The sequence below is a fragment of the Opisthocomus hoazin genome, chromosome 6, assembly GCF_030867145.1.
Source record: "Opisthocomus hoazin isolate bOpiHoa1 chromosome 6, bOpiHoa1.hap1, whole genome shotgun sequence".
Lineage (NCBI taxonomy): Eukaryota > Metazoa > Chordata > Aves > Opisthocomiformes > Opisthocomidae > Opisthocomus > Opisthocomus hoazin.
Genome location: NC_134419.1, coordinates 55,177,569 through 55,201,614, shown reverse-complemented (window position 1 = coordinate 55,201,614; position 24,046 = coordinate 55,177,569). Strand labels below are relative to the sequence as shown.

At 47.3% G+C, this 24,046-nt stretch overlaps 1 protein-coding gene across 3 annotated transcripts in view; it reads left to right on the top strand.

Annotated features, from left to right (window-relative positions):
* The first annotated feature begins 6,010 nt into the window (after window positions 1-6,010).
* Window positions 6,011-24,046, top strand: part of P4HA1 (prolyl 4-hydroxylase subunit alpha 1) — a 42,519-nt gene continuing 24,483 nt past the window's right edge. For all 3 annotated transcript variants that reach the window (XM_075423197.1, XM_075423196.1, XM_075423195.1), the window contains exons 1-4: window positions 6,011-6,160; window positions 19,880-19,996; window positions 20,899-20,995; window positions 23,480-23,631. In XM_075423197.1, coding sequence (XP_075279312.1) covers window positions 19,909-19,996; window positions 20,899-20,995; window positions 23,480-23,631 — 337 coding nt within the window. In that variant the 5' untranslated portion in view covers window positions 6,011-6,160; window positions 19,880-19,908. The remainder of the gene's footprint in view (window positions 6,161-19,879; window positions 19,997-20,898; window positions 20,996-23,479; window positions 23,632-24,046) is intronic.

Genomic DNA, 24,046 nt, shown 5'->3' with positions numbered 1-24,046 from the left:
TTTCTGGATTGTTTTAATCACTAACGCGAGAGCGCCGTTTACAGCTAAGGACCGTACGTCCTCGAGCAGGGAAACACGCCAGGAGCTGTATCTGTCTCAAGGACGGAGCTGCTCGGTGTGCAAGCCCCCAGACCCGCAGCGGAGTCTTCAGGTTGATAGCTCCGACTGGAAAGCGTGCTTGGCCGGGGCAGAGGTCAGAATAACGACAAGTTATTTTCATGCCTTTATAGCTGAACAAACAGATTCCTCTCAAGTACTGAAAACGTTATTCTGGGCTGGAACCTACCTGTCTATATTTACCACAAAGATAATTTTATAAACTTATGAAAGTAAACGTTTTCAGGGCAGCCTTTTGCTTTTTGGGCATGCATAGAGACACTCTAATTGAGAATTCACGTCAGGTAATTTGAGAGCATAGCTTGTAAAAATAATCAACAGATTATGCAGGGAAATAGCACTCTTGTTACCAGCGATACTTACAAGTTTAGGTTTAATTATGCTTGACTGCAATTTGTGTGCTTCCTGAAACAGAGCAAGCCCAGTCTTATTAATCCACGAGGCTAATTGGATTAATGGACAAAACACATCTTCCCTTAATAAGATAAAGGATTGAAATGCAGTCTCTAAGGGAAGTATCCACCCTGCTGTTAAAACAAACTTATTGACCCTAACTGCCCCCAGAAATGGATCTTGCAAGAAGAGCTGGTTTTAGAGGGAAGCAATTAGGGGAGATGCGTTGGACCTCAAATTTTGGGACAGCCTTTCTACCTTCTTCACCCCAAAGCAATCAGTCATTCGGTCAGCACACCCCTATCCGCGTGAAGGATTAAAAGCCAGAGCACTATGCTGCAGTGTAAAGACTCCTTCGAAGGCAGTGCAGTGCTGTAGCCTCTCGTCGCTATATGCAGCTGAAAAAAATCATGGATTAGCCCAATTGTGTGTACTTGGCCTCTGTGCTGTGTGCAGATACGCAGAGAAAATGAGATTAGAGTCACTTCCATGACTGATCTGACTGGTGGGAGGCCATGCGACTGCATATGGGAGATTCATTGTGCCTGCTCCAAGGGTCCATACACCTGCATTTGATGGCGCTTTGCCCTAGTAAATACCTCTGCAGCACGTAAGCGGGGCAGATGATCTTGAAAATAACAGAGGCTTTCTCATCATTTATTCACGTGATTATTTAATTTGAGGAGCACAAATATCAGTTGTCACTTCTGCAGTGAGTTGCTTCTTTGCAAGTATTTCTGAGCTGGGCTCTGAGTTGTGTGAGTCGCATCTATGAGCTGTTATTTGTTCCCTGCAGATGCCGTACTCCACATGAGACGCAATCCTGCGAGCAAAGTGAAGGCCTGGCCCTACAAATGCATCTCTGACAGCTTCCTGTACCGTACTAATTTGAGCTTTGGCAGGCCACCAGAGGAAGCGAATCCCTGAGACTCTGCTGATGCAAGAAGAGCAAACAAAAGGAGCAGGCAAGGAGGCCACAAGCACTGGGAACAAATTCTTGTGATCTTTTACACGAACAGGACTGCAAAATAGGCAGTGTGTTGCTAAGATCTTTTTTTTTTTAAATCTGGGTTTGTAAAATATTCATACTGGTATTAGCAGTTGGTAAAAGATTTTTTCAAGCCAAAGTGGCTAGAAAATGTAATTCTAGGCTAATCGTGGTTATACTAGTAATCTTGCTTTTTCTTGCTGTTCTGTTTTGTGTCTTTCCAGCTTTCCTGTTTTTCCCAGTGAGCAGAAACAAGCATTAGAATTGCTAACAGCTGGCCCTTGGAAAACAACTGCTAATTGCTTTAAATACATAAAACAAGCAAACGCCCATTGAAAACTTATGGTCAAGCCACAAGAAACTTCTTGGTAAAAAAATATTTCTTTTTTAGGAAGAGCCCAAGGAAAGACAAACCACTTCTTTAAAGAGAAAGTTAATAAGTAGTCTTTCCCTCTATCATTAAATTTGAGATGCAAACTAACCAAATCTGGCTTTTCTCTAAAGTTAGTCCTTAAAGTTAGTGTAAATTATTTAGTCCCTAAAGTTAGTGTATATTACGTATATGATGGACTCTTACAGTTTCTCTTACTCAGGGAGGAGACAATTAGAACTGTCTAATTTGATACTGCGGATCACATTCTGTGCTCCTAACACTTGCACAGCTGTAGGGGAGACACCTTAACATCTGAATGACGTTTTGGTAGGGTTTGCTCATCTGATCTTATTTGGGTAGCCTGTATGTTTTGTCTTTTCCCCTCCCTGTTGCTGTTGGTTAGGGAAGATCCTCAAACTCTGGCACTGATTTGCTGCACTGCTCAAAATAACTGATGATACAGGATCCAGCCTCCTGACTGCAAGTAACAACTTCATTTCGGGAGCAGACTAGCATTGACACATTGTTTTGGTTTCGGCTGCCGCCGGCAACAAAAGTGCCACACGGCCGCCCCTCCCCCCGCCGGCGTGCGGAGGAGAATGAAAAGAACCAGGCAGAAACTGGTGGGTCAGGATAAGGGCAGTTTAACAGAACAGCAAACAGAGGGAACAGTAACAACAACGATACAGATAAGGAGAAAACACGACAAAAACAGACCACTCTCTCGGACCGCACCGGCGCCGCATGCTCCCGAGCCGCGAGAGAGTTCCCGCCGCGCCGCGCCGCCCCCCCCCGGAACCCATTGTGACGTCACATGGTATGGAATACCGGGCTCTGTTTGGCCAGGTGGGGTCAGCCCCCACCCCCCGGGCTGTGCCCCTTCCTGGAGTCTGGTGAAAATTAACCCTGTCCTGGCCAAACCCAGGACACACATGAGCACCATTTGATGAACGTGTGAGAAACTAGGTGAAGCTTTTTACAAAGGGTACACCTAAGTTGTTAATACACTTTAAAAAGCTAAGCAGTACTGTGAGCTAACTCGGTATGATATCAAGATGACTCACCTGTGCCTTAAAACACCGTGTGCAGGTCATAGCCCATTGTCTCCAAACGGATACTGAAGAACTGGGAAAGGTTCAAAGAGGACAACAAGCAGCATGATGAAGAGTTGGAATACGGCCACTGCAGGGAACTGTGTAGGCTCTGACGCTTCAGCCTGCGTAAGGGATAGGTACCAACTGTTTGCTGTCTCATCCCATGCAGGAACCTGGGCAATCAAATCTATCTACCTGGAGCCACATTCCCAGTGATCAAACGGAGGTGGTTTTCCGAGCCCTGGCTAAGAGATGCCGCAACTGCTAGGTAAAGGATGTTGTGGATGCAAACAGTTCTAGCTCAAGAGAGATGAAATACCTAGCAGAGAACTCCGTTGAGCATTACTAAATAGGCAGACCACATCAGGCTGAGAAAATCCCTAAGTTAAAAGTGTTTGGAAGCCCTGACAGTCCTCTAGGCAGCATGGCTTAAACGAAGCTTTGGTGTGAGCCACTACAGTTGTATTCTTAGGTGGCCTCTTGTGCTTCACTCTTGTTTTGGATGGGCCTTTCTTTTAGTATTCTTCAGCTTAGGGCCTATGGAATGCTTCTGCAGGGTTGTTCAGGAAAGGAAGAGTGTTGTTAGGCTTGTACTTGCTACAAAGGAGTCGGTGCTTCTGCTAGAAAACACACAGGACTCTGCAAATCTGAAAGTAAGTCTGAAAGCAACTTGTTTTGCTGCTGTTCTCTCTCGAGAAGCTTTCCTGTTGCACTTGATCTTAGAGATAGTAAGTGCTTCTAAACAAGGTGCCAACATAACAAATTGCTCTGCTAAGGCCAGCTTGAAGCTGCCCAGTCCCATCAGCATTTGACAGCAGATGATAATGCTCAAGTCCAGCACAGAGCAATTTGCAAAAAATCTTTTCATGCAACTGGAACATCAGCAACTATGCTGGAGTTGAGGAAGGCAGGAAACGAGTAAGTGCTCTCTGCCTAACCAGCAGAAAGCACCGATAAGGGGCAGAAACAGATTTATGGAACAAGGTGGTGCCATGACTATTGGAAACAACTCTTGATTTGACTGCTTTGTAGATGCCAAAATCCTGGGCTCCTTTTAGGAGAAATTTCTTTGCCTGCAGCCCCATGCTGACCAATACCAGCAAGCCCACTACTAAACGTGCTAATAAACTTGTTCTTGTTGTTCTCCACTGTCTGCCTTACTTTCTAAAAATATCTGAATAGTGCAAAAGATTATAAGAAAGCGGTGAATCTTGCTAGAAAGAATCTGAATGACTCTGCAGTGTGTGAGGATTTGCCAAATCTCTAGAAGCTGCTATTAAATCTCTGGCTAGATATTATGGACTTTTTGGATAACAGGGCTTTAACTAGATGCCTCAGCTAGAAGCTTGGATATCATTCCAGTGTTTCCTGCTAGTTGTAGGAGTTGTATTTCTGTTGGAAGACGACCAAAACAAGAGGAAAGGAAGGCTTATTTTTTGACGGATAGTTCCACTAAAAACTGGCCTTCTTCCTGCTCTGGCACAGCAGCACTTGCAGTACTGGTGATGTAGTTGGCTGTGTGGACACATCTGTGTCAACATCTGGATGAGAAATGACTAAATTCACTTAATGTTGTTGTTTGTTTCTCGTACAAGAGATGTTGTATCTCGTAGTCTTCCCCAAAATGGGACAGAACACCCGATGCTGCGATGCTTGCTCTTTAAAAGACATTACTGAGGGAATGGACGCTGAGATAACAATTTAGGTACAGGGAAGAAATCTTAGTTATGGATCATGCTGCAAGCTCCAGTCACCTCTTATGACTGAGGTGGTTTTAAGCAAGATGAAAGTGACCCAGCTAAAGAATGTGTGTTAGAAGCGGATTTCGTGACTCATCAGCAGTGACTGGATACAGCTGGGTTTGAAAGGTGCAGAACAACCTCCAGGATTTCAGTAGAGCAGCACTGGATGTGCGTTAATACCTGCACCTAATTTCTAATCGTGCTGCCGCTTGCCTGTGACCTTCCCTGCTCCACTGGAACCACTTTAAAATAAGGCTCAGGGATTGATCCGTCTTGCACGTTTGCCAGGACTCTGTAATTGTTGTGAAATCTTTCCACCTAGGAGTGGCCAAAAACGTCTGTCTTACAAAGGAGGAGGATCACAGGCTGGCCAGGCTAGTAAGGAGGTGATTCTTATTTGAAGCCCCCATCTAAAAAGAAAGGAAATACTGCTTATAAAAGTCCCTGATTCTAACTGAATTACTGGAACTGCAATGAACAAATAACTAATTTATTTATGAATGCCTAGAAAACAAAGAAGAGTCAGCACGGTCTGTCACAGCAAGTCACATCCGGCAGGTTAGTGTCTTCCTGTGACATCCGAGGGCTCTTGTGAGCCAGAGGGGTGACACGCTGTGCGCTGCTGCCCTGCGAGATGCTTTTGTGGCCAGCAGCATTCGGATGAAGGCCCTGGGAGGAGGGGAGGCTGCTTCAGGAACGGCACTTGATGAAGGTACTGTCCGTCTGGAAGTGTCTGTGCCTGGGCTTTGCAGGAGAAGACAAGCGAAGGTGTTGGCTACCAGCAAGGACTCGGATGTTGGAACGGAAAGCATCTGCAACACCAGCCGGAGAGCGGGAGGTGCAAGGTTGGTTTAGGATCAAAATTATTGATAGAAGTTAAAGCACCCGTCAGAGATAAATGAGACAGCCCCAGCGTGAGGAGAGGAAGAGACCCGGCTCCAGCAGCCGCAGCCTGGGCAGAGCACACCGCACCGCGCCCCGCAGCCGTCACCCACGACACGCCAGTGCGGTCAAAGAGCGAACGTTGCTGGGACGAGCGGCGGCTCCCCGCTCTGGGCCCCGGCCGCCTCGCTCCTCAGAAGGCCCTCCCGCGGGTGCTGCTGCCCTGCTGCAGTCCCGCACCTCCGCTTCCTTTCTTTCCCGCTCTGCCGTTAAAAAAGCGGCCCCCCGCGCGTCTTGCGTTCTTTTTTTTAATAAAGAAGAACCGCAGGGACCCCCGGGACCGCGCGCGCCCACGTGGAGGGACGGCGCCACCGCGCAGGCGCGGCCGCGGCCGCCGCTGTGACCGAGCTCACGTAGCGCGCCGGCCGCCGGCCCTGCCCCGCGCGAGACGGTGGGGCGTGGCCTGGGCGCCTATAAAAGCCTCGGCGGGGCCGGCCGCGCGCTGTCCCTTACGCCACCGGGCAGCTCGTGGTTGCGGGTTGCTGCCGCTTCCCCCCACCCCTCAGCTCAGGTGAGTCCCGGCCGCCCTTGCTGGGCACCGGCGGCGGTGGGCGGGAGCGGGTGGCTCGGGGCGGGGCGCGGCGCGCCGCGAGGGGACCGTCGGGGTTCGGGCGCGGCGGCGGCCGCTGCGGGGGCGGGGGTGGGGGCGATACGTGGCAGCGCTCCGCCGCCGGCCCTCCCGGCGAGGGGCCGGTTCCCCGGCCCTCTGGGCCGTTGCGTCACGGGAGCGAGCAGCCTCCGGAGGGGGGCGGGAGGGCGCCGCCGCGCCGGCAGGCAGGGCCCGCCCGTCTTCCCGGGCCCGGAGGCACAGCGCTGCCGGGGCCGCGGCCCTTCCCGGCGTCGAGCCGCGCGGAGCTGCCCGGACCGGCTCTCCTCCGCCGGGAGCCGGCTGCCGTCGTCAGTGCGGCCGGGGGCTGCCCGAAGGGGCGCGGCGGGCAGCTGGTGGCCGTGCTGCCGCGGGAGCCGGGAGCGCTCGGGTGGGCTCGGGGCCGCGCTGGCCGGCGCGCAGCGGGCTCGGAGCCGCGGGCGCTGTGCGGGGCGAGGAGCGAGGCTTGCCGCGGTTTGCCGCTCTTTCTGCCGCTTTGGGCTGGATTCAGCTGACAGCGTTATGTGCGGTTCCGCAGCGAACCTTGCGGTAAACTGTACCCTGGAGCAGGTATCCCGGTAGGCTGTAACCTGACCGGAAGGAAAAGCTCCGGCCTGGAGTCTGGAGGATGCTGCTGGGTGAAAAGAAAATAAAAATGTCACATACGCTTAGAGTGAATCTTCCAGTTCGCCGGAAGAGCTGCATGCTCTGAGAGGGGAGATGCTTCGGGGTTACAAAGAGAAGGTATCAAAAGGGTTGCCCTGCGTTCAGTTTGACACGTTTTTTTCTGCTGAATTCACTAAGGAGTTGCAGAGGCACTCGAGTGCTGAAGTGAGTGTTCATCCACCTCAGATATGTGAAGATTCAGTGCTCAAGATTTTAGTAAATGAAAGAAGCTGTCGTTTACTGCAAGCAGATAAATGTTAAATGCAGCTTCTTGCAGTGCAAAAGACACCGCTCAGCTAAGGATGCAAACAGAACTCTGGCAGGGGTGGAAAGTAAAGGCAGTGCGTTCCCAGTTTGTCTGGGAAGCAGAGGCTTGCTTTTGGGGTAAGGTGTGTTCTCCTTCTTGCTATTCTGAACACATTACTACTTTTGGATCATTGTGGATACTTTTGAAAGTCTTGAACCATACTGCAAAGCATTTGATTTGACCTAGAGTATTCTGCTTCTTAATGATGTGCTGACACAATCAGTACTGGGTTTTTTCTTTTTTATTTTTTTTTTCCCCCCCTCCTCTTGGGACTCAAAGTAACAGGAACCTGCCTAAATCTTGCTACACTACGTTTTAATTCTGCCATTTAAGCAGTGATTGTGGCATAGCTGGGAATGTCTCTTCTAATTGTTAATTTAGAAACTGAAGAAACACCACCATTTCATGAACTGCTGTCCGGGGCAGTGCTGTCCCAAGCAATTCATGCTCTGTGCTCTAAACATGGGCTGGCACGTCTGGTAAACCACATCAGAAAAGAGTGTATGAGGGGAAATCACTGCCTCACTTCCCAGCAAAAAATAGCTGATGTGGATTAGTTCCCTTTGCTAATTCACTGTGTAGCCCTGCACACGACTGGTTATTTGCTGGCACAGCTGAGGTGGTGGTGTGGAGAGGGGAGCTGCTGCAGAAACTGGTTGAACAACAGGGTTAGTGTATGCATTGAGAGCTGTGCATTCAGCCAGAAGAGAGAGCAGTGCTCTGACCTGTGGAAATGTAAACATTGTTGCATCGTGAATGGTTTTGTAATCCAGCATTTATAGCTATGTTTTTGAGGCATGCACACTGATTACAAAATACAATGCAGTTTGAAAAACATGAAGGATAGATAATGAGTAACGCTGTGGAACAAGTGAGGATAAATAGAGGGTTGTGGGAGGAAAACTCTGCCTCAATGTTGAGGTTGATATAAAGATGCTTTTTTTAAAAAAAAAGTGGTCTGAAAGAATATACTTGTTGAAAAAAAACCTTACTTGTTGATAAATTGTGTCTGTTTAACTGAGGAAAGACTGTAAATAAAGGCTGTGCTGAAACAGGATCTTTGCTGTCATGTCTGCTGTGTGTTTCTAGGCAGCAGTCTTGCAGTAACTTCAGAAGGACTTGCTGTTGCCCTCGGGAGCAGCAGGCTTTCTGCTACTGCAGAACGGCCTGGTAGCAGGGCTACAGCTTCACCCTGAAAGGGCTCTTATCTGTTCCTGTTTTTCAGCTGTTGATCATTGGGATTCTTCTGGTTTCTTTATAATCGCTCTTAATATCTGAAAACTTTCTGTATTTCTCTATAGATACTCTGCTAATCCTTGACCAGAAGCATAAATAGAAGGGTAGTCTTCTGCTTGTTGTGTCTAATAAGCCAAGCGCTCTGCTCCATCGCCAGTGTTCTTTGTCTTGGCTTAGAAAGTTAAAACAAGTGGGCTCTGAGAGGGCTGTGTCCATTCAGTCTTACTCTGGAAGAAACCAAGGAAATGCTTGCTTTGATTCCTTGGGTACAAATCTGCATGTGAACACACCTGTCTGACTCACAAACGTTGTCTTCAAGTTGGCAATAAATGATGCCATTTAAAAACATAAGTTAAAAACGCGTCACCTACATGACTCTAAAATTGATTCTCATCTCAGATTATGATATTACTTTTTTACATATATAACATTACTTGTATTACAACTTTGTTATTAAAAAGAAGCCTAAAACATGCCACATTCTCTTGTTAGCAGCAATTCTAGAAAATCTTTCTTCTCTCACTGCTTGGATCTTAATTTTAAAACAGCCTTTCAATATAACGTGCTTGAGAACTTAGAGAACTGGATTCTAAAGTTTCTGTTCTGTGAAACTGTTAAGCAATGATGACAGGTAAATGTTCTTGGTACTTAGTACTTACTCTGGGAAAGTTCTTTTATTCTGAGTAGTATTTCCAGTCACATTGTGTCATACAACTATAACTTCAGTTGTTCTTGAGACAGCAGAGGTTTAGTGCAGTGAGCAGCTAGCGTTTGTGGTGCTGTTCTCTTCCCCCCGCCTAAACTCAGCTCAGTTTAACTGTTTGGTGTGGTGGTTTTTTTTCTACATACAGTGGGATACGGTAAGGATTGTGAGAATGGACCAATATTTAAATCAAAAGTTGAGGATCTTGGTGATACAGTTTTGACTCCTGGCCTTGCAGCAGCCTTAATTTTGACTAGATCATCTATTTCTTACCTAAATAAAGAAGCTGTGTTGGAATTAACGTAGAGCTATTCTGGAATAATTCCATGTTGAATTACTCCCTCGCTTTCCATTTTCTGTCTTGTTTTCTGGATCCTGGTAAGCACCTGGGAGCTTGGAATTGGTAGTGAGGAGACTTGTGTAATAATAAATGCATCAGTCTTCACCACCAATTAACATGACTTTGATTGTTGTGAGGTTTTATCACTCTCTGTAGTTTGTATTAACTTCACTTTTCCTTCTGCTTGCATGGATGCTACATGCACATCCACTCTCCTACGACTCTTGCAGGTTGTTTCTACTTGTAGAGCAGAGCTGAACTCTTTTAAAAGTCCTCTGAAAACCTGCCTCAAAGTTTCATCATTTGAAATGGCATTTGCTGTGTATCACTACTCTTTGGGGAGCCCTGTGCTACGCTTGGCAGTATCATTTGTCTAATTGCTGCTTTGTTTTACTGGTATCTACGTGTTTGTTCTTTGCTATTTTTTCCCCCCTTTTTTTTTCCTGCTGTGCAATGTTTTACTGTTTCAAAGCTTAGCAGATGTACTTCTCGGGGAAAGTCAGGAAGCTCCTGTGTTAAAGCTGTCAGCTGGACTCCCACTCCTATGTGTGGGTAGTGGATTCCCTGCTCTCCAAGATGCTCAGCTGCCATCTCTGTCTGCCTGAGGGACATGGCTGAGGAGGAGAGCCAGACTGACAGGATTACTGTAGAGACGATTTTTGTCTTGTTTTACTTCGTGTCACTGACAGGAAGAAATTAAGCCTACTTATTTGGCAGCCTGCGTGTCTAAGAGATTTTCAGCATCTATCTTGCCTAAGCTTTATTTTCTTTGATTCGGGAACCTGTAGCTGATCCTTTTGCAGTAGTTTTGAAAGCCGTTCTACTTAGCAACTGCTGTTACGGCAGTGAAAGCTTGGCTGGCTGCTGCCTTGGGCTCAGTTTCCGACTCCGAATTCTGGCTGGGAGGGAAGTAATCTTGGGTGGCTGAAAGCTATTATAGGAGTCTGAGTCCTTGCAAATGACAGAAAAGCTGGAGACTGTGAAAGGAAACAAAAATGAAGTTAAAGTGACCTCTGGATGTCATCTAGCCTAACCTCCTGTTTGAAGCTGGGTGAGCTAGGAGGTTAGGTTAGGCTGCACATGGGCTTGGCCTATTTAGTTTTGAAATTCTTCCAAGAGTGGGCGATCCTGTTTCTCCGGCCAACCTCTTCTAGTGCCTAACTGCTGTCACTGAGAGAAACTTTTACTTTGTACCTGCTTAGAACTTCCCTTTTTCCAGTTTGTGACTATTGCCACTCCTCTTGCTGTGTGCCTGTGAAGGAGTGAGGAGGGAATAGGGTTGCAGCTGCGTTCGGAGTCAATCCGGTGTTGGAGCAGCCTGTAAAGCAGAGAAAAAACTGTTTCCAAAGCCTGCTGCTCAAATAGGCTTTGTGGGATCATTCTGTCCTGTAAGGTGGAAGGCTGTCACCAAGAGCCATACGTGGAGAGGAGGCATTGTTTTCATCATCTTTTTGGTATTTTTTGTTTGTGTTTTAGAAAAGTTTCATACGGATTAATAGCAAAAAGTAAACTTTCTGAAGCTTTCCTTGAGTTTCACTGAGTATAGGAAACAAATAGCTCAATGGATTCTGAGTACTGATAATGTTAGCAAATATTTATTGTGTAGTAGAACTGTTTGTGTTTTGTAATTGATTCACAGATGTGTTAGCCTGAGTGCTGAATGAGCAGGAGGCACTTGGTTTTCTGCAGAGCAAAATGTGAATTGAGCAGTTTTTTAATACGAGTTGTGTTGGTTTCGGCTGCCGCCGGCAACAAAAGCGCCACGCGGCCGCCCCTCCCCCCGCCGGCGTGCGGAGGAGAATGAAAAAAAAAGAAAGAGGCAGAAACTGGTGGGTCGGGATAAGGGCAGTTTAACAGAAACAGCAAACAGAGGGAAAACAGGAACAACAACGATACAAATAAGGAGAAAACACAACCACGAACCGTACAACAGCCGCTCTCCCGAAACCGGACCGGCGCTGCGCCCCCCCAAGCCGCGAGTGCCTTCCCGCCGCGCTGCCCCCCCTCCCACCGGAACCCAGCGTGACGTCACATGGTATGGAATACCGGGCTCTGTTTGGCCAGGTGGGGTCAGCCCCCACCCCCTGGCTGTGCCCCTTCCTGGATTCCGGTGAAAATTAACCCTGTTCTGGCCAAACCCAGGACATTATCCACCCCTTATTCCATACCATCTACGTCATGCCCAGGTCCCCCATTGTCCGGTTGATCACCACCACTTCTCCTGTCTCCAGATATCATTCCCTTAGTCTATGGATCATCACTCTAAAGTGTCCGTTGAGTTCATTTAATCCATGACTTCGGGCTCCATCTGTCATAATGGTCTTCCGTGGCAGGGGAGGTGATGTGTGGTGATGGGCGGTCACTTGCTGCATCCGGACCTCATGGCTGATGTATCTGGTGCGGCCCGTGCCCACAGTCTGCAGGAGATGTTGATCTTGATGAAGTTGCTAAATGCCAGTTGTTGAAAACCAGGTCCAGTTCCATCATTGCTGTGCTCTGCTAGGTTTTCATCGAAAAGTCCATCCTTCTTTAATCTGGAGAATTCTTACTATGCTACTACTGGTACAAAAATATAACAATTATAACAGTGATAACAGACAGTGACAGGGTTATTTAACAACTAACTTTATACAATTTATTTATGGACTATTCTCGCCCAAAATTAAATCCCCATGAGGTACACATCGGACTTCCCCATCCTTCCGCATTACCCACCAGGTACACCCAGGTCCTTGAGCAAAGGCAATCCCGCGGACGGGCTTGCCTTTGCCCGAGGCAGGACTGACCCAAACCGTCTTCCCTAACATGTTCCGCATGTGCACTACGGGGACTTTATCCCCTTCTACAGGGCGCTGAGGTTTTGACTGGGCAGGACCAGTCTGGTTGGTGGACCCTCTGGTGTTAACCAACCAGGTGGCCTTTGCTAAATGGGTATCCCAATTTTTGAAAGTCCCACCCCCCATTGCCCTCAAAGTGGTTTTTAGCAGCCCATTGTAACGTTCGATCTTTCCAGAGGCTGGTGCATGGTAGGGGATGTGATACACCCACTCGATACCGTGTTCTTTGGCCCAGGTGTCTATGAGGCTGTTGCAAAAGTGAGTCCCATTGTCTGACTCGATTCTTTCGGGAGTGCCATGTCGCCACAGGACTTGTTTTTCCAGGCCCAGGATGGTATTCCGGGCGGTGGCATGGGGCACAGGGTAGGTTTCCAGCCATCCGGTGGTGGCCTCCACCATTGTGAGCACATAGCGCTTGCCTTGGCGGGTCTGTGGCAGTGTGATGTAGTCAATCTGCCAAGCCTCCCCATACTTATATTTTAGCCATCGTCCTCCATACCACTGAGGCTTTACCCGCTTGGCTTGCTTGATTGCAGCGCATGTCTCGCATTCATGGATAACCTGTGCAATAGTGTCCATGGTCAAGTCCACCCCTCGGTCACGAGCCCATCTGTATGTCACGTCTCTTCCTTGGTGGCCCGAGGTGTCATGGGCCCACCGAGCTATAAAGAGTTCACCCTTATGTTGCCAGTCCAGATCCACCTGAGCCACTTCAATCTTAGCAGCCTGATCTACCTGGTGGTTGTTTTGATGTTCTTCAGTGGCCCGACTCTTAGGGACGTGGGCGTCCACGTGACGGACTTTTACAGCCAACTGCTCCAGCCGGGCAGCAATATCTTGCCACAATGGGGCAGCCCAGATAGGTTTGCCTCTGCGCTGCCAGTTGTTCTTCTTCCATTGCTGCAGCCACCCCCACAAGGCTTTGGCCACCATCCAGGAGTCGGTGTAAAGATAGAGCACTGGCCACTTCTCTCGACTGGCAATGTCTAAAGCCAGCTGGATGGCTTTCACCTCTGCAAACTGGCTGGACTCACCTTCTCCCTCTGCAGTTTCCACGACTTGTCGTGTAGGGCTCCATACAGCAGCCTTCCACCTCCGCTGCTTCCCCACAATGCGACAGGACCCATCCATGAACAGGGCATACTGTTTCTTATCTTCTGGTAGCTGGTTATACAGTGGGGCCTCTTCAGCACGTGTCACCTCCTCCTCTGGCGATGCTCCAAAATCTTTGCCTTCTGGCCAGTCCATGATGACCTCCAGAATTCCTGGGCGACTGGGGTTTCCCATTCGGGCGCGCTGGGTGATCAGCGTGACCCACTTACTCCACGTAGCATCGGTGGCATGATGCGTAGAGGGGACCCTCTTTTTGAACATCCAGCCCAGGACCGGCAATCGTGGTGCTAGGAGGAGCTGTGCTTCAGTGCCGACCACTTCTGAAGCAGCTTGAACGCCTTCATATGCTGCTAGAATCTCTTTTTCAGTGGGAGTATAGCGGGCCTCGGATCCTTTGTATCCCCGGCTCCAGAACCCCAGGGGTCGACCTCGAGTCTCCCCTGGTGCTTTCTGCCAGAGACTCCAGGTTGGGCCATTCTCCCCGGCTGCGGTGTAGAGCACGTTTTTAACATCTTGCCCTGACCGGACTGGACCAAGGGCTACGGCATGAACTATCTCCCGTTTAATTTGTTCAAATGCCTGTCGTTGCTCAGGGCCCCATTCAAAATCATTCTTCTTCCGGGTCACGTGGTACAGAGGGCTTACAATCTGGCTGTAATTTGGGATGTGCATCCTCCAAAAACCCACAACACCCAGGAAGGCCTGTGCTTCCTTTTTGCTGGCTGGTGGAGACATAGCTGCTATTTTGTTGATGACATCCATTGGGATTTGACGGCGCCCATCCTGCCATTTTATTCCCAAAAACTGGATCTCTTGCGCAGGTCCCTTGACTTTACTTCGCTTAATGGCAAAACCGGCTTTCAGAAGGATCTGAACTATTTTCTCCCCTTTCTCAAAAACTTCCTCCGCTGTGTCGCCCCATATAATGATGTCATCGATGTACTGCAGATGTTCTGGGGCTTCACCCTTTTCCAGTGCAGTCTGGATTAGTCCATGGCAAATGGTGGGACTGTGTTTCCACCCCTGGGGCAGTCGATTCCAGGTGTACTGGATGCCCCTCCAGGTGAAAGCAAACTGTGGCCTGCACTCTACTGCCAAAGGGATGGAGAAGAATGCATTAGCGATGTCAATTGTAGCATACCACTTGGCTGCCTTTGACTCCAGCTGATATTGAAGTTCTAGCATGTCTGGCAGGGCAGCACTCAGTGGTGGTGTGACTTCATTCAGGCCACGGTAGTCTATTGTCAGTCTCCACTCTCCAGTAGACTTTCTCACTGGCCATATGGGACTATTAAAGGGTGAGTGAGTTTTGGTGATCACTCCTTGACTCTCCAGCTGGCGGATCAGCTGATGAATGGGGAGAAGGGGGTCTCGGTTGGTATGATATTGTCGCCGGTGCACCGTTGTGGTCACGATGGGTACCTGTTGTTCTTCAACCCTCAGCAACCCCACAACGGAAGGATCCTCCGAGAGACCAGGCAAAATGGACAGCTGTTTAATTTCTTCCGTCTCCACAGCAGCTATGCCAAAAGCCCACCGATACCCCTTTGGGTCCTTGAAATAGCCTCTCCTAAGATAGTCTATCCCAAGGATGCACGGAGCCTCGGGGCCAGTTACAATGGGGTGTTTCTGCCAGTCCTGCCCAGTGAGGCTCACTTCAGCCTCCAGTAGACTCAGCTCTTGGGACCCCCCTGTCACTCCCGAAATGCAAATGGGCTCTGACCCTTTGAACTCTGATGGCATTAAAGTACACTGTGCACCAGTGTCCACTAGAGCTTGATACTCTTGTGGATCTGACGTGCCAGGCCACCGAATCCACACCGTCCAATAGACACGGTTGTCCCTTTCCTCCACCTGGCTGGAGGCAGGGCCCCTCTAATCCTGGTCAGAGAATTTGCTGCTCACCTGCTGTAAAAATGACTTGGAGGTCCCCTCCAGAGGATCGGAATCAAGGTCAAACTGTCTACCTGGTCTGGAGAGCTGGCTTTTGGAAACTGGAGCGGCATTTTTCCTAACAGAGTCCCCTTTTGGTGATTGTTTTACCTCGCAGCTCACGCACTCGTGCCTCTAGACTTGAGGTGGGTTTTCCATCCCACTTCCTCATGTCCTCTCCGTGGTCACGCAGGTAGAACCACAGGGTGCCCCGGGGTGTATAGCCTCTGTATTCCCTCTCCTGAGCAGAGAAATGCCTGCCCCTAATAGCTGAGACACTGGCCCGTACAGGTGGGGAGTAGGACATATTCCTGTCTAGTCGCTTGACCAGTTTCTCCACGGCTGAGACAAGGGAGGAAGAGAGACTTTCCTCATATTGGCGGAGTCTGACAGCCACCTCGTCCACTGTTGGTGCGTCTTTACCTTTCCAGTTTACAACTGCCAGTGAGTTGGCATGCGAGGAGGGTGCGCTCCGCACAAACTTCCTCCACATGGATTGTGAGCACTGGAGTTCATCTGGGTCTGTGGGTACCTGCTCATCGTCTGTGTCACAGTAAACCAGCTCCCGCACAGCTAATTCCCTCAAGTACTGAATACCCCTTTCCATATTGGTCCACTTGCCAGGATAGCATACAAAATCGTCACTGAAGGGGTACCTCTCCCTCATGCCTGACAGAAGTCTCCTCCAGAGGCTGAGGATTTGTTCTTTTTTCCCAATGGCCTTGTCAATGCCCCCATCCCTGGCCAGGGATCCCAGCTGCTTGGCTTCCTTGCCCTCTAATTCCAAGCTGCTGGCCCCGTTATCCCAGCAGCACAGCAGCCAGGTGACAATGTGCTCGCCTGGGTGGTGGCTGAAATCTTTCCGCATGTCTCGCAGCTCGCCCAGGGACAGGGACCGGGTGATGATCTCTGTCTCTATCTCCCGTGATGACCCTGGCTCATCGTCATCCCTCCCAGAGCGATCTGCTCTCTTTGCGTCTTTCTTTAGTTTTACAGGGGCGACTGCTACCTGCACAGGTTGGTCATTGGGCTCAGCCACGCTGCCTGCAGCTGGAGCTGGAGCAGCTGCTGTGCCTGCCAGGGAAACCGAGGCAGACCCTGCAGCTGTGGCAGCGGCAGGTGCCAGTCTGGGGGGCTGTGACTGCCTGCTGGGCTGGAGGGGCTGCAGGGCAGGCTGGGGGGGCAGCGCCAGTTGCAGCGCCTGCTGCTTCGCTTCCCCCCCTTTCCCCCTTAAGGCACTGAACAGTGTTGAACAGGGCTTGGTAGGCGTGGGCCAGACCCCAGCACGTTGCTGTGATCTGTGTCTCTCTGGAGTTCCCAGGGTGGCAGCACACTTTTTGCAGATACTTTACTAGTTTGTCCGGATCCTGTACTTCCTCAGGGGTGAGTTTAAAAAACACCGGAGGTGCCCACTGCCCTAGGTACTTGCCCATGCTGTCCCACACACCCAGCCACTCACAGCTATCCGGCCCCGGGGCAGGTCTCTGCAGGATGTTCTTAACGACTTGCTTAACCCTAAACAAAAGCTGAAACCCATTCAGGAGACAGAACAATAGGAGAGTGCTGGCCTGAGCATCCCACGGGTACTCGAAATTCTCAAAAGCCGTTAGGACCAGCCTGAGGGAGAGAGGGGGGGCGAAAGAGTGGGGGAAGGTATCCCCTTCGGTTTTCCCCACAGATGGGGTTTGATTACTAACAAAATCTAAGACATAGGATCCGAGGTACGGAAATGACCGCAGTGCCGCATGCAAACACAAGCCTAATTTCATGCACAGTGATGTTATCATATCATAAGTCGATATCGTAAGGTAGAGCAAAATCATCATCCTGATCTTCTTTCCCGAGGTAACAAACAGCACGGCGGCAAACACATACAGCAAGTAAGGATTTACGTAGCAGAGATATTTGATCAAAGTCAGAAACATTTTTACCGGCGACTTTAACTAACACAGTAAATGCGTATAATAAATTTTAACAAAATCTATGAAAGCAGTTTTAACACCCGCTGCTCAGCCCTGCCGTTATCCCTGCTCCACGTCTGGGCGCCAATTTAAATGTTTTGGTTTCGGCTGCCGCCGGCAACAAAAGCGCCACGCGGCCGCCCCTCCCCCCGCCGGCGTGCGGAGGAGAATGAAAAAAAAAGAAACAGGCAGAAACTGGTGGGTCGGGATAAGGGCAGTTTAACAGAACAGCAAACAGAGGGAAAACAGGAACAACAACGATACAAATAAGGAGAAAACACAACCACGAACCGTACAACAGCCGCTCTCCCGAAACCGGACCGGCGCTGCGCCCCCCCAAGCCGCGAGTGCCTTCCCGCCGCGCTGCCCCCCCCCCTGCCCTGGAACCCAGCGTGACGTCACATGGTATGGAATACCGGGCTCTGTTTGGCCAGGTGGGGTCAGCCCCCACCCCCCGGCTGTGCCCCTTCCTGGATTCCGGTGAAAATTAACCCTGTTCTGGCCAAACCCAGGACAGAGTGCAGGTACACATTGGTGTCCTTGCACTTGTGGATGCAGGTTCTTTTTAGGTAAAGAGTGAAAGGAAATTTGCAGCAAGAAAACTTGTTTCCAGATGTGACCCATTAATTTACAGCATTTACTCAGTTGGAGCTCTCATTTAATGAGACTGTTATTAGTCACGGAAGAGGTAGGTACAGTTGTATAGCCCTTACCAAGATCCCTGGTTTGTACTGAAAACTAGGCAAGTGTTAGAGGCTGGCTGGAGGGTTGTGTATTTGCTCATTATGTTTAGGGCTGGTCAGAAGTGGATTAAATCTGTGCTGCTACCAGAAACAACAATTTTGCCTTCCTTTACTGTCTTTGGCTGCTAGTTCCTGCCTCCAAATTGCCCTCTTGTGCTGGTGTGGATGCTGCATGGCCATACAGTGAACTGCAGCAGAACTGAACCAGAGGGAAATGGGTGTTTGGGGAGATTTTTTTTGATGAGTTACGTTTGAAATAGTCCGATTTAGTTTGTTGCCTGTGGAGGGGACAAGCAAGCGAGGAGGAGGTAAGGAATACTGCTGTGGGCAGCAGGGCTGGTTTAGAGCGTTAGTGAGGCTGAGGTGCCTGACCCTTCCTGGGGGAAAAGGCAGGACTCCAGTCTTCTCTTCCCAGATTTTTACTTTATAACTTACTTTCTGCAGTGAATGTGTTGGAGTGTTTCATCCCTTCAATTTTGGTCATGCAGATTTCAGATGATTTACAAGAATGGGAGATTGTGCTGCTTTTCTCGGCTTGTACCAGTCTCCTGCTCCCCCTGTTAGTGCCAGTGAAACTGTGCTTGCCTTGTCCAAAAGGCAGTCCACAGAGTTGGCAAATCTAAACCTGAGCACTGCTCTTTCTGTAGTGCTAGTGGTGGAAAGGAGGGAACTGCCTCCTGACTGACCCTTCAGGTGCAATGTGGGAAGAGGTCCTGCACTCTGGAGTCAGGGAGTGTTTCCTGTTAATGCCTCCACTTGTGGGTGGAAGCATTTTTCTTTGGGTGTGACTTTTGCACTTTCCTGATTTTGTTTACACCTTCCTTGTGTGAATGGCACACCTGGTTTTATGTTGTTTGCTATCAGTACTGTCAACTTACTCAAAAACATATTGCTTTCTACCCTAAATAGGCCGAACCACTTTGTAGCTGGGCTTGCTTTGTGCTGTTGCTTTTTTTTTTTCTTTGTTCTTCATTAGTTGTCTTGCTGCTGGAAGAGTTGTAAAACAGTTTCTATTAGTTACATGCATTTAGGTTTTTCTGAGCAGATAGAGTACATGAGAGGTTAAGCTTTCATGTTTGGAAAAAAGTAAATCTTGTGAATTCCAAGACAGCATAATTACTTTTAAAGTATGCAGTAGTGAGGAAATCCTAGGTTGTTAAAAGGGCTCACGATCTTGAAAGACTGAGAATTTGGCTGCTGTCTGTGGGAGAAAGCACTGCCTGTGAGCCTGCTATGCACTAATCCAGGGGCTAACTATGAACCGGCTGACAGAGAAAGCTTGTATCGGGTACGGGGCCTGACTTCGTGGTGGTGGCAGCTGAAGAGCAGGAGCATGCAAGTAATTTACTCTGGACTGGCTGTATAGGATTTTCATTTAGATCTGTTCCACTGGCATCTTTTTGACTGACCAAAGGAAACTTACATTTTTCATTGGGTGGAGGAACTTGATAATACATATTTTAACTTGGTATCACTTTTTTTTTTCAGTGTTTGGTCTTGGGGTTTTGGTGCTTTTTGTGAAGCAGCTCTATCTACAGTTTGTCTTAAATGTCAAAAAGATGAAGAGTGCTTGTGAAGACTCCGTCTCCAAGCTATTCTTTCTTCTTGCCACACAAGACAAGAGTCTAAGAAAGTCTGCAGAAGGGCATCAGTCCTCTGTGAGAGCTGCTCAAGCTTATCAAGTTTCTGCTGTCTCAAGAACTAGTGGCAGCCCCAAGGGAGAATAAGTTGTCATTTTTGAAGGTAGATTGAACTCTTTGACTAGGGATTTTTTTTTTTTTTACCTACTTTATGTTCCTTTTGTAGGTGTGTGGTGAGGTGACAGCTATTGAACTATGGCATTCAGCAAGATTTGGTATACTGTAGCCCTTGGACTTCTGCTGCCCTTTGCTTACGCCCATACGGACTTCTTCACTTCCATTGGTGAGACATACTTTGGTATTCATGCTAATGTATGTAGCTAAAAGAATTTCTTGATGGCTCTCAAAACTGATTCTGCAATGATGTGTTAATAGGATTCAAGGCTTTAATTGGTACAGAACTAAATCCACTTATTAGTTCTTACAACCTTATTGACGTCTTTTGGGAGAAACGTCCTTTGAGTTAAGTCAGTCCGGTTAGTCTAATGGCCCAGGCTAGGCTTTGTATTTGTTATGTATTCTTATAGGTGTTGACCTTTAAACAAAATTTTGGTGTGGACTGTTGCACATCTGTAGAAGCAAGCGAAACAGCTGTTAATGTTAAGAGTACGTAATGATACCAGTATGTCAGAGTACTCTCTTGGGTTCTGATGGCCTGTGACACAGCTGAAGATGTGGGCTGTATGACTTCATGATGAACCATTTCAGCTGCCTCCTTGCAGGAAATAAGCAATTATTAATTAATAACAGAGTCTGTTAGGGGGACCCATTGAAGTCATGTAAGTAATCTTAAAAATAAAATATTGAACTAGTATATCAAATGTGAAGGCTTTGTATGTTTCTGTAGCTTTGTCTTTATTTGCTCTACATTGTGTATGTTTGAATGAAAGATTACTCTGTTGCAAGCTGCTTCCTTTTCCAAATGAATCCTAAATTAGTTCTGTTAATAAATATGTTAATTTCCATGGCAACAAGCTTGGTGCAACATGAGATTTTTCTCACACCCTCCCCCCAAAAAAAAAAAAAAAAAAAGAAGCAAGAAGCCATACTCAAATACTCCTTCAGGATTATTGAAGCAAATGCAGAAGGTCTTTGGGGAAGAAAGTAGGAGAGGAAGAATGCTTCTAATTTAGTTCTTGGTTGTTTTTGTTTCTCCTTGTCTAACCAAATTAATTTATTTTCTAGGTCACATGACAGACTTAATTAATACAGAAAAAGATCTGGTCGTGTCACTGAAAGATTACATCAAGGCAGAAGAAAGCAAGCTGGAACAGATCAAAAAGTAAGCAGCTTGTTTCATAATGTTAATAGTTAATAATTTGAGTCCACCCTTATGTAAAAAGTGCTTCCCAAGGCTGATTAAATTTGTGGAATTTTTCCTCTGAGGCAAAGCTTAAACTAGCAGGTTTTGACCTAAGTTATTGTCTCTGAGCCATTGGTTTGTTTTACGCAGCTTTCTAATGATAAAATCTAATCAACTCACTTTCTCTATGATACCTTCACCTTAAGATTCCTGCTTGCATGTGATTCCCAAGGGGATGTGGTTCTTTGACAATCTGCTTAGTGGAAACTAAAACACAAGAAATCTCCAAATGAGTGTTACAAGGATTGCAATGATATACTAGATCTAAAAGCTCTAAAAAGTGTTGGTGTGACCATATGACTCATGAGTGGCTAACCAATGAATGGTAATAACCCACTGCCAGAGCAGTGGGTTATTACTACTTTTTTTGTATCTTTCTACGTGCTATATTTAGATTTAAAAATAAAATAAAGCAAAATAAAACCTCTTTACTGCTTTTAAAAATAACAAGAGACCTGACTATTGCCATTACTATGTTGCTCGGCTCTATAGGTGTGAGGACTAGAGCACGATGTCAGATTTTATCACAACTAGAGATTTGTATCACTGAACAGGATGGTTTCATGACTTTCAGAAGTGTGTATAGATCTGTCAGTTTAAACAGTTGTACGTACAGTTTTACATGAATTTTATTTCAGACTTTGTGTATTACATTCTGTCATCCAGGAGGAAAGATACTTCTGTCAGCCTGTATTTATCACTTAAAATACAGAGTCAGAGTTGCTCACAGTTTTGGAATGTTCTGAGTATATTCTTTACAGCTACAGATTAAATTGGGAGCATGCAGATTCAGCATCCAGAAATGTGCAAATGCAGCTTATTGTATAAGCATTACAGCTCTGTTTGTATTATATTAGAGATGGCCACTGTAAGGTCAGAAAAGTTAAAATTACTGTCACAGATAGAAGAATCTGGAAAAAATACCAGCGTCATTTGAGTTTGGGCTCTGTGCTGTGGCTGAAGAATTGGTAGCTTATGTTGACTTCAGCTCAGTGAAAGTTGGTAATGCACCGAAATGCAGAGGGTGGCTCGCACCTAGTGGGTGGCTCGTGGTGGAGGCTTTTATGAAACAGAAACTACTTGAAAGAAATCCTGGCCTTGTGGTTGTGGCTCATGGCTGCAGTGACTTTCAGCTACTCATTAGGTTTGGTAGACATGCAGTGGGAAATGTACAATGGATTTGACCGTGTGCAATGTGAATGCACAATTTGTTGAAATTTGTTCCTTCAGTCTTCAGCTTGCTAGAAGCTGACATTGGTCCGCGGGAGCACTTTGAGCACTCCATTTTGGAGGGAGCTCCACCACTCACATTGCTGCTGGCAAGAACCCAGACAGGGGCTATCAGAGTGTGGAAAACAACTAAAGACAGTGTGGGCAGAGCGAGTGCAAACAGTGTCACCTTTAACAGTTGTAAACATCTGCCTGTCTCAGGTAAAGCAGGCAAACTTAATTCGGGCATACCAAATTCTGGAACGAGCTGAATGCCGGCTCATGTACAGAGTTTGCTCCAGGCTACGGATTTTGTATTTGCTTAATGTTGGTGTTGATGTTTGGTATTCTCTGTGGGGTGTGGCTTCTCTGATGTTAATGTATCCTGTTTTCAGGGTGTTGTTACATGTTGTCATGTTCTAGATCTCCATTGTTTTGGATGGAGAGGGGAAGTTTGGTTGTTCTGCAGACATGTAGTAGTGTAGTGCTGGTGCTTATAGCATGGCTGATGTGCTCGTTGACTTGAGACTGGAGCAGACTTCCTTATGTTTCCATTAAAATGACAGATGAACAGCAGCAGTTGTTGAAAGGTGTGCTTGTTTCAGAGTGCACTGGAGTTGTGAATGGCTTGTGGCCCTGACAGTGTTAAAGAGGTTTGTGGAGTCAGAACTGTAGCACCAGAAAGTTGATCTGGGCTCCCCATTTGGGAGCATGAGAACTATGTTTCTTAATACAAGCTTACAGTATGGAAGGCAATTTTGTGATGGGGGGCAAGGGGCTTATCATAGATTTTAAAAGTGAAATGGTATTTTAAAAAGTAACATAATTTGAGACCGCATTGAACTACCTTTTTGTAAACTTTAGGAAGAAATACATTTAAAAATAAAAATGCGGGTGAAGCTTTGTTTTTTATTAATCTTGTATGAGAACTCATAATGGAGCTGCTGGCATACTGCACGTAGCATTTGTAGGAGGGAGTTCATTCAGCAGTGTTCCAACAAAGACCACAAGAGCAACACAAGAAAACCGCCTTTTGCTCCTTCTAGGAGAGCTTTATATATAGATAATGTAAAAGCTTGCAATTTGTTTTGGGTTTCTTATTAGCGAAGACTGTTGAGTAGCTTGAAATCAGTTTTATAGTGCACTTGGCAGACTTTTACAAGAGACTTTACTGAATGTATATATTCACTGTAGATGGGCAGAGAAATTGGATCAGCTGACAGATACTGCTACGAAAGACCCAGAGGGGTTTTTGGGACATCCTGTAAACGCATTCAAATTGATGAAACGGCTTAACACAGAGTGGGGTGAGCTGGAGAGCCTGGTTCTGAAGGACATGTCAGACGGTAAGTATGCCTGTAGTAAGAACAAGGATCACATTATAATTGCATTTACTTGACTGTGTCTTTTACATGTCATGATTTGAATTAGATATGTAAGTCTACTTTTGAGGTGCCTTCATGAAAAATAATACTAGAGGATCTGCCATTTTGCTGTTAGTGTGCTATAATTTGAGCTTTACAAAAATTTAGGAGAACTGCAGTATTTAAACTGAATTATCTCTTTGGATGCTTTAAATTTTGCGAGGGATCAGGGCTTGCTTCATGTACTCTCCCACTTCTTGCAAACCAGTATTTTAGAAAATTTCAGCTCTCGAAGTATGGTGACTCTGCTGAACGGAAAAAAGAGAATGAAACTCTTCTGAGTGCAAGACGTGTGGGGCTGTCTTGGAGTATGGTGAAGTGCTGTTGCTGCTGATAC